Here is a 15191-nt window from a genome sequence, read left to right on the forward strand (position 1 = left end):
GTTTCTCTCCCCAGATCTACTGAGACTAAAACCTGTGCCTCATTTGTTGCAGGTCAGCTGGACTGTTGGATTCAGGAATGTTTGTGAACATTCATCCCTCTGGAATAAAAACAGAGCCAGCTATGCTAATGGCACCAGATAAGGTATGTAGCCTAACTAAAGACCCTCCTCCACCTCTCCCCCTTCCCCTTCCCCATCCTGCTGGAGTCTGAGCCCTTAGTCCCATCCCATGCTCTATCTACTGCAGAGCAATAATTTCTGTTTCCTGTTTTCAAAAGATTGTTATCTATGTATGTACTTTATGTGTATGAGTGTTCTGTTTGCATGTATGCCTGCATGCCAGAGAAGAGCATCAGCTCCCACTACAGATGGCTGTGAGCTGCCATGTGGTTGCTGGGAATTGAACTCAGGACCTTTGGAAGAGCAATCAGAGCTCTTCACTGCTGAGCCATCTCTCCAGCCTCTAATTCATGTTTCTAAAGCTTAACTTATTTGATAAAATTCTTCACTATGCTATTAAAAATGTTATCTCTAACATGAAAGCAACGGACATTTAAAACTGTTCCCAGTTTCTTTCATTTTAAAATAAATGTTATCTGAAAATTAATTTAGGGTAAATCCAAACCAAACAGAATGGAATACGGCCTGTAATCCCAGCAACTCGAAAGGTGATGACTACAAGCACAGCCAGCCCGGGCTACACTCTGATTTGAGGATCATCTGTGCCCCATTGTGAACCCATCTGAAACGGCAGAAGGATAGCACAGACCTCTTACCTCTATTCCTCTTATTTTTCCCTGCTAGATTTATTTGTGCCAATACTTAAGATAGCTCCAAGTAAAACTCTTGGAGGCTGGAGAGATGGCTCAGAAATTATGAGCACTGGCTGCTCTTCCTGAAGTCCTAAGTTCAATTCCCAGCATCCACATGGTGGCTTGCAATCATCTATAATGAGATGCCCTCTTCTGGCCTGCAGGCATATATGCAGGCAGAATGCTGTATACATACATATATACATATATACACACATACATACATACATCTTTAAAAAAAGAAGAAACTCTCGGTGTACTAATCAAAACATTCATTTGAGTGTCAGGATTATAGACAGCCGCCAACCTTCCTGAGCATGCTGTGGATGTGGGGAGCTGGGGGGGTCAGAGTAGCAAGAGACTGCCTGTGCTTTCAGATTATACAACCCAAGTTATCTAGAGTCCCTTAAGACTGGAGCAGATCTTCATTGTCACGGGGTCTAAAGGAAAGACATGCACGCGCATGGGCGCACACACACACACACACACACACACACACACACACACACGTTTGTGGGGACCCCCTCTTGTTCTCTAAGGCCAAAGTACTGCTGTTTATTGCTGCCTGCCTTATTCCCTTGACACAGAGTCTTGCCGAACCCAGAGTCAGATGTGCCATTGGGTTAGCAGCCAGTGAGTCCAGCAATCCTTCATCTTTGTCTCCCCCAAGTGTCACGATTACAGAACACACGTGATTGTGTGTGTGTGTGTGTGTGTGTGTGTGTGCACGCGCGCGCTGGGGATCCGAACTCAGACCTTTGTTTGTGTTACACAGCAGCCACTGTTGCCCACTAAGCCCTCTCCCCAGATCAAAAAGCTTTCTTTATTGAGATAAAATGTGGAAATTTTCTATAGTCTTCAAAAACTGTATGAGAAGAAGAAAACATTCCCTAAAGAGATTATTTTTACATCTATTTGTATTTACTGTGTGTGTGTGTGTGTGTGTGTGTGTGTGTGTTCACCACAACTTACATGAAGGTCAGAGGATAGCTTTCTGGGGTCAGTGCTCCCTTTCCATCATGAGGGTGCTCCCTTTCCATCACGTGGGATTTGGGCCTTAAACTCAAGTCCCCATTGTTAGTGGCAAGTGCTTTTACTCCGAGCAGTCTCGCTGGCCCTGAGAAGATGTGAGGGTGCTTGTGGGAAGACGTTCTTCTCCCTGCACTGGGCTCTGGCTCTGCAGCTCTCAGCCCCACAGTACTGAGGTGACCATCATTCAGTGGAAGGACATAGGTTGCACAACATGAGGTTCTTGGTTCAATCCCAGCACCCAAGGGTGTAATGCTAAGCCCTTAAAGCACAGATGTGTGTGCCTGGCACCAAAGGAATTTAATAAACTGAAGCATTAGGTATATTAAAACCTTTGAATTGGAAATATTTCCAAAACCTCACGTATCACATTGAAAAGTTGCCACGTGTCAGCTCAGTGCCTTTAAGTTTGGGAGCTGAAAGGAGGGAAAAGGAAGAGCGGCCCTGCTCTTCCTGTGCAGCGACTTTAGCTGAGGTGTGGTAGACAGACCGCCTCTGACAAAAACGGGGTAGCCGATGATGCATTTAGATACCAGACCAGATTGTTTGGTAAGAAGTTTTGAAGGGCTAGGAAGATGGCCCAGTGGGTAGGAGCAGAGACGGCTCTTACAGAGGACCAGAACTCATTTCCTAGCCTTTGCCAGAGGCGGCTCATGGCCGTCTGTAACTCCACCTCCTGCAGATTCAGCGCTATTTGCTGGCCTCAAGCACCAGCAGTCATGAATATCACCACACATAGACACAGGTAAATACACATCTTGTAAGAAATAAAACTAAATCTTTGGGCCTGGAGAGATGAGACAGCTATAAGGTTAAGAGGTTTCACTGCTCTGTGGAAGATCCATGTTCAGTTCCCAGCACCCACATGACAGCATGCAACCATCCATAACTCCAGTTCCAGGGGATCCAGTGCCCTCTGTTGACCTCTGAGGGCACCAGGCTTCATGTGGCAAACAGACATACATGCAGTCAAAACACCCATACACATAAAATTAATATCATTTTAATTTTAAAGAAAATTTGGAAATTTTAATAATGATGCTAAAAAGAATTTGAATTTTTACCTAATTTAATATCTTTTTATAGAGAAAGCAACTATGACTTAGAATAGCTAGTAAGTATAGTAGTATAATTTTTCTTTTAAACTTTTATACAATTTTCTAAGAACTTGTATCTATTTTAAAGCCTGTATTTTCTTCAAGAGTCAGCTAGTTTCTCTCTCTCTCTCTCTCTTTCTCTCTTTTCCTCTCTCTTCTTCCCTCCCTCCTTCCCTCCCTCTCTCTCTCCCCCTCTCTCCCTCTCTCTCCCTCTCTCTTCTTCTCTCTTCCTCTCTCTCCCCCCTCTCTCTCTTTCTCTTTCTCTTTCTCAGGGCAGGCTCTTACTCTATAGTCCAGCAAAGTCTGGAATTCACTATGTAACCCACGCTGGCCTTGAATTTGTGGCAACCCTTCTGCCTCAGCCTTGTGAGTTGCGGGGATTACAGAAACGAGCTGCTGTATTCATCAATTTAATTTGCTAATAATAGTATTTCATGATCTGAATTTGATACTTAAGGTTTTAAAATATATCTGTCCCACCTTGCAAATTTTTTGTGCTTTCTTCTTTTCTTAAAGGCTGAATCATGTCAGGGAGACTTAAGCACATTGGCCAGTGTGGTCACATCATTAGCGAATCTCAGCAAAGCTAAAGACCTTTCTCACTGCAGTGGGGATATGCCTGTGGTGCCCAGCTTACGCAACGGGGATACGTCCTTCGGTGCTTTTCATCACGATATTCAGACCAATGGTGATGTTTCAAGGTAGGATCCGTGTGGTCTTATCTTCTGAGTCTCATTTTAATTGACCAAAATGTCTTTGCATTAAAATCTGTGTATAAAAGTTTCTGAAAACAGTATTGCTAGAAGACTTGAAAAAGGTAAGGCACTGTACAGTTTAACTGAAAATCTGCTGTTAGTACAACATGGCAAACACATTCCATTCTGAGTTTCACAAGCCCTGAGTGTAAAAGTAGTGCTGAAGTCTGGAGTAGATGATCTGTATATGTAGGGATAAGTGTGAGGATTCCTCTCAGACTTGAAGAGATTGTGATTTCTTGGTAGTACGGCAGTGTGCAATAATCCAAAGTACACTTACTGAGCTTAACTTGTTGATTTTTGAAACAGTGCCAAAGGTCAGTGCAATCCAGCAGTCTGTGTGTCATACAAGGCAGCTGTTTTCTGAAGCGTGTTTAGTTGTTTTCTTGTTTTGTGTGTGCACACCTCTCTCAGACAGCGGCACTGGAGGTGGGTTCCAGGGCCTCCCGTGAACTACACAAGCCTTCTACCTCTGAGCCATAACCCTTCCCTATTTGCCAAAGAATTTTTAGGTTTAAACTTCCCTCTCTGTAGTCCTTGGTACTAAACCCAGGGCCTAATGCGTGCTAGACACCTTACCGTGCTATTCCCACAGTCCCTTGACTTAAATCTCAATTCTGGAATTTTGCATAAGAATTTCATGTTATTGTTGGAGATTGGCCAAGCTTACAGCTTCTGCCGTCTCCTCACAGGGCATTTGACACTCTTGCAAAAGCACTGACTCCCGGGGAAAGTGCCACCTGCCAGAGCCCAGAAGAGGGCATGGAGGGAAGCCCGCATCTAATCGCTGGAGAGCCAAGCTTCGTGGAGAAGGAGGGGCCGCTGCTGAGCGAGTCGCATGTAGCTTTCAGGGTATCTTTAATTTCTTTATGTCATATGATTGTTTGATGTCGATCTTCCTTTCAACAATCAAAATTGGCCTGTTGAACTTTTAAAGTTGGAAGTTTGCCAATTCTTGGTGGGATTTCAGAACTGAAACTGAAACATACACCCCCATGCTGTAGAGGACCACAGAGGGTCAGGTTGCTGTCCGTCACACATTGCGCTATCACAATGATAGCGCAGTGAGTTGGTTAGAGTTTAGCCGCAGTAGCTTGTTCTTTGCTTAAGCATGGGCAGTCATTATGTACTGAGAGCACCACTTTGTTCAATGACTGCCTCTCAGTTTTTAAGCATCAATTGGTGTCTAAGACCCAGATATTTTGTTCTTAGATTAGAAATGATAAATGTGTGTGTTCCCTTACCTTAGCCACCTTTAAGCATTGCCATGTGAGGGTGCACATTTAATGCATTTTAGCCTCAGGTTTGTGTCTGCTAGTATTTTTTTTTAAATCATTTTGGAAAAGGAGCATTTGAAATTACTTTCGTTCTCCTAAATACATTTTGTAATGGTCCTGGGGATGAACCTGACATACCCTGTGTCCATGGCCCCCACAGATGCCAGGCAACCTGGACCTCTGTTTAGCTCAGCCTCTGTGCAGGCCCACGATGGCAGCGATGCAGGTAAACTGTTAGAAATGAGACACAGGAAGCCTAGAAATCACTTTCCAACATCCGACTTGTTATTCAAATTAATATGCCCAAACTGAGCTTGGATGTGCTCCCGCTGAGACCTCATTAACACCACAATGGACCCCCTGCTTGGCTCTTTGCTCTGCCAGCTGTGAAGACCATTAGAAAGGGGTGAGGAAGCAGATGTAGATTATATGTAGCAATACGTAAGCACGTGAGAATGATTAAGATAGATTATAAACTTTCATACATTTCTTAGGAAAAACATTTATAGCTATGAAATGATAAGTGTCTGTACTGCCAATAACTATCTGTAATGGACAGAAAGTACATGTGTCATAGACTGAAACACCACATAAGATTGGTACTTCAAAATTCAGCTTGGTTGAAATAGCCACAAAAACAGTTCACTATGGCTTAGTTGCTGCAACACGATTAATACACCAGTTAAGTACATCAGGGAAACCCATTCTCATATAAAACGCAACTACAGATAACTTAGAAATAATTCAAGCATTTAATCTGCTCCTCACAAGGAAAATTTTCATGGGCAATATGAGAAGAGGTAACGAGAATGATCAATGCCATGCTTGTTGGAGCTACAGACAAGGGATCAAGACAAAGGGCTTTTTTTCCCATTGCTCACTCATATTCTAAGTAAAGTACATTCTTTTGTGTTCTCAGTTTCATTTCCTGCTCTGGACTTAGATTGGAGGGAGGACAAGAGAGCTGTAGAGTGAGGCCCAGTGCAAGCGGCTGCTCTAGATAACAGCTGTCAACCTACTTGGAGAGGTTCCCATATTCTTAACTGTGTGAAATAAATGCTTCAGACAGAGAATTATACGGATTCAAACTTTGCCTTTCCTTCCTGGAGTCGGTGGGTTCTCTCAACTCTTGCTTCCGGTCTTGGGAAGAGGGTTCTTTTCAGTGGTTCCAAGACCACAGTCATCTGATGGTCTGTTCTTCCGCTGGGCTGGCATTCTCAGCCTGAGTCTTCAGCGGACATCCTGATTCAGATCATGAACTTCTCCCTTCATCCCTGAGCAAAGCAGGACTTTGTTCCTCCGCTGCTCTGGTTGTCTGGTATAATTTGCATATTCTCATATCTGTTCTTTCAGCTGAGCCATGCCACATTCTTCCATATGAGCTGGAGGTTTTTTGCTTTGTTTTGGGTTTTTTTTTTGGTTTTTTGATTTTTGTTTTTTTAAAGATTTATTTATTTATTTTATGTATATGAGTACACTTGCTTTCTTCAGACACACCAGAAAAGGGCATCGGATCCCATTATAGATGGTTGTGAGCCACCATGTGGTTGCTGGGAATTGAACTCGGGACCTCTGGAAGTGCAGTCAGTGCTCTTAACTGCTGAGCCATCTCTCCAGCCTAGCTGAAGATTTTTTTCTCAGTTTGTAGTTGAATTAAGATTTGTATATTTTAGTCTTATTCAAAGCAGTCAAAATGTAGGAAGGAGAAGGGTGTCTGATACAGTAAGTCGAGGAGGTAAGAATCTAGGATGGTAATAATAATTCTTTTATTTAATGACTTTGAGTTATAATTTCAAAATCTCTTTCATGTCATTCTTATAAGAATAGTTAAGGTAAATAGGACTTCCATCCTTTAAGTAAATACATGGGACAAGAGTGAGGTGGTTTCTAAAGATGTTACAGACACTGATCTTGTAAACCTCCTTCTTACTCCATAGTTGTGGCTCTCCTCCACACTGTAACTGACCGTCTGTTACTTGAATTTTCTCCTTCTTGTTTATTTCCATCGCTGTAGTTTAAAGCTCTTTTAAAGTTGTAGCTCGTATCGTCACAATAATAGTTTATGTTCCTTATATCTTCTCCATCTTGTTCTGGATTCTGAAACCAGCATCATCTTTGTTAACAATCAACCTACTATGTCACTTGACAATTTAAACAAGACCTTGTCACAAAAATCAATCAACCAATCAATATATTCCATAGCTTCCTTTGCTCATGTGGGATACAGTTCAGGCTCTGTCACGTGACCTTTCAAGGCCCTTCCCAATCCGAGTCAAATCTCTGTCACTTCCTGCACAGGCCAGTCCTAACCCTGACCACAGTTCTCGCTGTTGAGACTTGGGTCCTGAGACAACGTCTCCTCGTATCCACAGCGGTCTGTCAGTGATGACTAATCCAGAATCACGAAACCTTGAAGGGAAATCCACCTCTCTTAACAGGTCAAATGAGTTTTCCGCAAGGTTTATTCTGCCAGTTAGACTTTGACCTAGAAACTGAACTAGAAAGGTTCTAGTTGTTTAGAAACAACTAGAAAGGTTGTTGCCAAGGGAAGCAGGAAAGCACACTGCTGGTATTTTATTCGTTTAAAGGTAGTTTAAAACAATTAGGGAAAAGGTTTGGAGGGTTTGTTTGTTTGTTTTGTTTTTTAAAGGTGTTGTTTTCTTTTGTGGATTTCTGTTCATTACTTTGGTTTTTGAGCCAGAGCCTTGCCATGTAGCATTTTGTGGTTGTAAAGCGCAGTCCTCTTATGCACTGTGATGACAGACAAGTATTCTACATTGTTGGTTCGTAGCATCCCTCCTTTACAGGACTGGTTGTCTTGGCCAATCCTCCTAGTTTTTTGCTCCCCACACTCACCTCAGACAGTTTTATATGGTATAGTTCCCAAAATTCTTGCACTCATTCTTGTGTAAGAACAGTTACATCCTTGTTTTCAAAGCATTGAAGATTTGCTTGCTTCTCTTGAGAAGTGTTTTGTGGGGCTGGGGAAGATGGCTCAGTCGATAAGTACTTACTGCCCAGAGTGAGGACCCAAGTTCAGATCAACAGCTTCAAAATTAAGCATCAAGCATGGTGTGGATGCCAGAAATTCCAGCCCTGAGGAGGGATGCAGGAGGCTCCCCGGAGCTCACTGACCAGCTTCTCTTGCTGGATTTCTGACCTTCAGATTCAGTGAGATGACTCTGTGGAGTTTGACCCCTGAGATGCACAGTAGAGAGAATTGACCTCAGAAAGTTTTCCTCTGACCTCCACGTGTTCACTGAGGCACACACCCATACCCACATGCACATATCACATCCATATCCATATGCACATATCACATGCATGCCCACATGCACATATCTCATGCACAATAAACAAAAAGATAGTGAGCAGTAGAAGAGACTCAGCATGAACCCTCTGTCTCTGTGCGTACATCAGCACACATATGTGAACATTATATATGCATCTTTCTCAGACACACACACAGAAATGTTTTGTTTTCTGAATTATGTTTTAGTCTGTTGCTCCAGTAAACATTTACAATTTTTCTGTCACAAGGCTACAGATATTATTTACTGGTAGAATACATTCTTAGCATGCCCAAGGCCCTGGGTTCAGTCCTCAAAAGACAGTCTGTATGCTTATTTCTATTTTATGCACATTGGTGTATGATCATGTGAGAGTCCCAGACCCGCTAGAGCTGGAGTTATAGACAGTTGTGAGCTGGGAATTGAACCCAGGTCCTTCACAACAGCAGCCAGTGCTCTTAACTGCCGAGCCATCTCTCCAGTCTCTCCCTTACCTGTGAGGGATTTAATCCATCCATTTCCCTGTCTCATTATTTGGTGCTATTAACATTAATAAATAGGTAAGCCACACTGGGGGTATGGCTCAGTCAATAGAGCATTTGTCCAAGGTGTGTGTGTGTCCATAATCTTTTGAAAAATCCCCTTCCCTCCAGATACTGTTTTTTCTAGTTGCATCCACTTGCATACAAATTTCATGATTATTTATTTACTTACTTACTTATTTGTAAATGCACCACATTTTCTTTCTCCATTCTTTGGTTGTTGAACATCTAGGTTGTTTTCAGTTTCTGACTATTATGAATAAAGCTGCTATGAACATAGTTGAACAAGTGTCCTTGTGGTATGATAGAATATCCTTTGGGTATATGCCCAAGAGTGGTATAGTTTAGTCTTGAGGTAGATTGATGATTGAGTCGCAGTTATCTGAGCAGCCACCATATTGATTTCCGTTGGGGCTGTTCAAGCTTGCACTTCACCAGCAGCAGAGGAGTGCCCCCTTGCTCCACAGCTTTGCCAACATGAGCTGTCACTTGTATTATTAATCTTAGCCAGCTGATAAGTGTAAAATGGAAACTTAAGGTAGTTTTGATTTTCATTTCCCTGATAGCTAAGAACGTTGAACATTTCTTTAAGTGTTTCTCAGCCACTTGAGATTCCTCTATTGAGACTTCTTTAGACCTGTATCCCATTTTTAAATTGGATTATTTGGTTTTGATATCTAGTTTCTTGAGTTCTTTATATGTTTTTGGATGTTAGTTCTCTATTGATATGGAATTGTTGAAAATCTTTTCTCTCATTCTGTAGGCTGCCATTGTGTCCTATTACTGGTGTCCTTGCCTTACAGTCCTTTCAGTTTTATGAGGTCCCACTTATTAATTGTTGATCTTAGTGCCTGTGCTGTGTTCTGTTCAGAAAGTCATCTCCTGTGTCCATGTGTTCAAGGATATTCCTCACTTTTTCTTTTATCAGGCTCAGTGTGTCTGGTTTTATGTTGAGGATTTTGATCCACTTGAACTTGAGTTTTGTGCATGGTGATAAATATGGATCTATTTGCATTCTTGTATGTGCAACATCCAGTTAGACCAGCACCATTTGTTGAAGATGCTTTTTTTTTAATTAAATGTGTATTTCTGGCTTCTTTATCAAAAATCAGTGTTCATGGCTGTGCAGATTTGTGCCTCAGTCTTCAGTTCAGTTCCATTAATCAACATGTCTGCTTCTGTGTTGATAGTAATTGGTTATTATTACCATAGCTCTGTAGTAGTTTGAAGTCAGGGATGGCGTTACCTCCAGCAGTTCTTTTATTGTTCAGGATTGTTTTATCTACCCTGATTTTTTTTTGTTGTTTGTTTTTCCATATGAAGATGAGAATTGTCCTTTCAAGGTCTGTAAAGAATTGTGTTAGAATTTTGTTGGGGATTACACTGAATCTCAGATTGCTTTTGGCAGGCTGGCCACTTTTTCTATGTCTTTCCAAATCTTCTGATGTCTTCTTTAATTTCTTTCTTCAAAGACTTGAAGTTTTTATTATGCAGGTCTTTCACTTCTGTGGTTAGAGTTACTTCAAGATATTTCAGATTACTTGAGGCTATTTGGAAGGGTGCTGTTTCCCTGATTCCTTCTCAGTCTGTTTGTCCTCTGTTGGATGCCATGAAGCTCAAGTTGCTAATGATTAGTAACTGTCATGTGGATTCTGGGACTCGAACCTTGGTCTTCTGGAAGAACAACCTATGCTCCTAACTGCTGAGAAATCTCTCCACTTTTTGACATATATACATATCAGAGGACTACTGATGTTTTTTGAGTTAATTTTGTGTCCAGTTAGTTGACTGAAAGTGTTTATCAGCTGTAGGAGTTCCCTGGTGGAATTTGTAGGGTCACTTATGTATATCATCTGCTAATAGCGATACTTTGACCTCCTTGTTTCCAATTTGTATCTCCTTGATCTCCTTTAATTGTCTTATTGCTCAAGCTAGAACTTCAAGTACTATATTGAATAGATATAGCCAGAATAGCCGACCTCTGTCTTGTTCTTGATTATAGTAGAGTTGCATTAAGTTTCTCTCCATTTAATTTTGATGTTGGCTATTGGCTTGTTGTAATTGCCTTTATTATATTAAGGTATGTCTCTTGTATCCCTGATCATTTCCTCAGGACTTTTATCATAAATGGATGTCAGATTTTGTCAAAGACTTTTTCAGCATCTAATGAGGGGTGTGTGTGTATGTGTGTGTGTGTGTGTTCCTTCCAACCCTGAGTTTGTTTATGGTGGATTATATTACTGGTTTTTGTATACTGAACCAACCCTGCATTTCTGAGATGAAGCCTACTTGATCATGGTGAATGATCCTTTTTGTGTTCTTGGATTTGGTTTGCAGGTATTTTATTGAGTATTTTTGCATCTATGTTCATAAAGGAAATGTATAATTCTCTTTCTTTGTTGAGACCTTTTATGGTTTGGGTATCAGGGTGACTGTGGCTTCATCAAATGGATGAGGAATGTTCTTTTTTTCTATATTGTAAGATAACTTGAGGAGTATTAATGTTAGCTCTTCTTTCAAAGTTTGGCAGAATTCTGTGATTAAATCTTTGACCCTGAGCATTTCTTTTATTTTTTTTTTTAAAGATTTATTTATTTATTATATGTAAGTACACTGTAGCTGTCCTCAGACACTCCAGAAGAGGGCGCCAGATCTCGTTACGGATGGTTGTTAGCCACCATGTGGTTGCTGGGATTTGAACTCTGGACCTTTGGAAGAGCAGTCGGGTGCTCTTACCCACTGAGCCATCTCACCAGCCCCCGACCCTGAGCATTTCTTAGTTGGGAAGTTTTAATGACCTCTTCTATTTCACTAGGGGTTATAGGGCTATTTAAATTGCTTACCTGATCTTGATTCAACTTTAAGTTTTCTTTTCTACTTAAAATTTTTTTAAATGTTTATATGTATGGGTGTTTTGCCTGCATAGATGCCTGTACAGCATATGTATGCAGTGCCCTTGAAGGTAAGAAGAGAGGGTCAGATCCCCTGTGACTGCAGTTATAAAAGTTGCTAGCCACCGTATGGGAACTGGGAGTTAGACTTGGCTCCTCTGGATAAGCTGCCACGCCTCTTACCCAGTGAACAATCTTTCCAGCCCTTGTCTTTTATATTTTATCTGACATTTATAGAAAATTTTTATATCTTATCGATGAAAATATTTTGATCTGTTTGGTATCATAGATACCTTTTAGAATGTGATCAAAGCTATATACAAATACCCTAGGGAAACATTATTAACAATTGGAAAGATAACTCAGTCAGTAAAGTCTTGCAAGCCAGGGCCTGAATTTGAATTCCAGAATCCATGCTAAATAAACAAACAGACACTAGCCATGGTGCTGCATGTTTGTAACCCCAGCTTTGTGGAGACAGAGACCAGCTTCCCTGAGTCTAGCCAGCCAGTCAAAACTTCAGCTCCAGGCCAGTGAGAGGCTCTTTCTCAACAAAACGATGGACGGTGTTATGGGTTAGGAATGCAGTTGTCCTCCAGCCTGCCTGAGCACGCCCACTTGTGCACATACACACACAGGAGCACACACAATGAAAGAAAAAATACATATGGTGCAGCTACACACCCCACCCAACCCCACCGGCAGCCACTGTCCACCGTCTGCAATCTCCTGCCCTTCCATGTCCCTGTGTAGTAATGCTTCTGCAGAAACTCGATCATCCACATTTTATTTTGCTGTTTTTTTCTACTTAGGTGTCTGTGAGGGGGTAGGTTTGTTTTGTCTTGTCTTGTTTTAGAGCAAACCTTGCCTCAGAGCCCAGACTGCCTAGAGCTTCCTGCATAGAGCAGACTGGCCTCAATTTAAAGCTTGTAGTTCTCCTGCCTCATCCTCTCAAAGCTGGGATTCCTGCTGTACCCCACCACACCTGGCAGATTTTCCCTCTTACTATCATCTCAACTTGGTCTTACTCATTTTAATACTTCTAAGATAGTCTACAGTGGACAGTACTCTTCTTGCTTGTAATGGAAAATTGGGTTTTCTATAGTCACTGTTAGAAGCAAAGCTATAGTGGGCAACCTTACAATGGACAGTGACTTCTTGTGTGTATGTGTGTTTTTCTAGAATAGACTTAGAAATGCTGCCTGGGACCAGAAATGTATCAGTGTCTCAAGTTTGGGGGTGGCTACTCAGAGGCAGTGCTAATAGAATATTGTTGATGCAGAACTCCAACGCATGCTAATGTCAGAAACATCAAGCATTGATCCGAAAATGGTTCCGAGTTGAGATTTTTGTATTCAGGTTGTTCAACAATGTTTTAAGGTCACAAGCTGTAACTCAGTTCTCCAATGGTAGCTTAACAGCCAGATGTCCTCTGGCTTAGCCGCCAGTCACTGTGAGTGGCCATTTCCCTAGGTCCTTACCGAGGTCTGTATTACTGCTTCCAAACAGGAAAAGTGGTTCTTAGACAAGTCACACGCAGTAGTGTCATCTCCCCTTGAGATTTTCAGAATGCTTTCCGAAGAATTCAGGTAGAGGGTTTCTTATCACTGTGGTCAGATGCTTAAAATAACTATCTAAGGCCAAATTGAATATTAAATTTTACACTTATTGATTTGTTTATGATAATGCAAACTAATAACCGTTGAGTTGCTTGCCTATGAATATTTTCCCCATAGAACACTTTTTTTTACATACTTTTGTATTTAGTAACAATATTTTAGGATAGAGTGATACTGCTTTTTGAAGAATTGAAGGGGTGTCAGTGTTGAGCCTGGTTCCCATAGGTTTTGCTTTGCTTCCTTCGGGCCATAGCTGTGCCCAGTGTCTGGGCGCATGCTCTCCTCGGTTGTCACCAGCAGGCCTGCTTCACTCTGGCTACCTGCTATCTCTGAGGGCATAACTGTAGCCTAAATGAAGGACTCTTCGGCATACAGGACTGCTTCTGACACTGAAATTTACTGTGTCCCATTGGTAGAAAAGGGAGCGGGGAAGAAAAGACACCAATGTACCAAGACAGTAACTTCATAAAGTAAACCAGATTGTCTCATGATTGACAGCCACGAGGTGAGAGTGTCTGGATGTCACTGTGACCGAGTTCGTGATCTGCTCATCCCGCCTAAGCACCGCTGTAATTTCCAGTGACCTGAATGATTCAGTTTTTTAGCTGAAGATAATCAGATTCCTATATGATGTGTTATATTTATATTCAAGTTTTTCAGAGAACTGATAATTTAGAACTTGAAGCCATGAGATAATTTACCTAAATCCCTGTTCATGCTAGCTCACCATGCCTTCTCCTATGCCCGAGTACCTGAATGTGCACTACATTGGGGAGTCGGCCTCCAGACTGCTGTTCTTATCGATGCACTGGGCACTTTCCATACCTTCTTTCCAGGCATTAGGGTGAGTGTTTTGAAGTCCTTGAATATAAATGTGATTTTTGTGGCACACATGTATTGAAACAAGTTTATTTGGGGAGGATTTATATGACAGTAGAGAAATGCTCCACCGTTCCAGCCCTGTGACAGTTCATGGTAATTCATGATAGCTGACCGCCATTTTCTCTGTTACTTTTGTGTGGAAGAGTGGCTGTGTTTTATAGTTTGAACAGGTTAATAATCTGGGTAAGTGGAGAGGACCAACTGGCAATGGCCATAACTCAGTGATAGGAGTGTCTGGGGGCTGGAGGGAGGTCCAGTGGTTAAGAACACTGTCTTCTCTTGCAGAAGACCCAGGTTCTATTCCCAGCACCCACCTGGTAGCCTACCACCTTCTTGACTCCAGTTTCAGGGATTCTGATGCCCTCCCTCTGACTCTGCAGCTGGCACCAGGCATGTACATGGTACACAGACATACATGGTGGCAAAATACACAAGCACACATTTTTTTTTTTTTTTTTAAAGAAACAACGTATCAGAACTCAGGTCTGTCCAGCCTCAGGGCCATGGGGCACATACAGTCAAGAATAGCTATAAATGCAGCCTAACAGAAAATGATATGTCGATATAGGGTTTTTTTGTGATGTATTTAATTTTATTTATTTATTGCAATTTGATGATGTGATCTTTGAGTGAACTTTGTAGATGGCAGTGCCTTGTGCAGTGTCAAAGGCTGGGGTCTCCTATTAGGCAGTTGTCCCACCCAACCCCCAACAACAACGTTGTTTCAGTATTTGTCCCAGGCTATAGCATCAGCAAGCTATATTTGCCTACATGGTCTTGTTTAGAATAACGAGGTGATTATTTTCCAATCATCTAGTCTCCTTCCAAAGAAAGAAACAAAACTGTCCAGTGGCCATTATACCAGCGCTTTGCCTGTCCAGTGGCCATTATACCAGCGCTTTGCCTGCATTCTGTTTTGAAGCAACCAAATGAAATGGAAAGTGCTCTGCTCCAAGAAACCAAACCTTTACAGAAGTTTGCCAGCCCTTTGTTTAAA

General features: G+C 41.8%; 1 protein-coding gene across 1 annotated transcript in view; it reads left to right on the plus strand.

Annotated features, from left to right (window-relative positions):
- Nucleotides 1-15191, plus strand: part of Nr2c1 (nuclear receptor subfamily 2 group C member 1) — a 49565-nt gene that overhangs the window by 19694 nt on the left and 14680 nt on the right. Inside the window, exons 7-10 of the mRNA XM_021173931.2 lie at nt 53-143; nt 3455-3639; nt 4386-4545; nt 14035-14156. Coding sequence (XP_021029590.1) covers nt 53-143; nt 3455-3639; nt 4386-4545; nt 14035-14156 — 558 coding nt within the window. The remainder of the gene's footprint in view (nt 1-52; nt 144-3454; nt 3640-4385; nt 4546-14034; nt 14157-15191) is intronic.

The sequence above is a fragment of the Mus caroli genome, unplaced genomic scaffold, assembly GCF_978045245.1.
Source record: "Mus caroli unplaced genomic scaffold, Mus_caroli_1 scaffold_9, whole genome shotgun sequence".
Classification (NCBI taxonomy): Eukaryota; Metazoa; Chordata; class Mammalia; order Rodentia; family Muridae; genus Mus; species Mus caroli.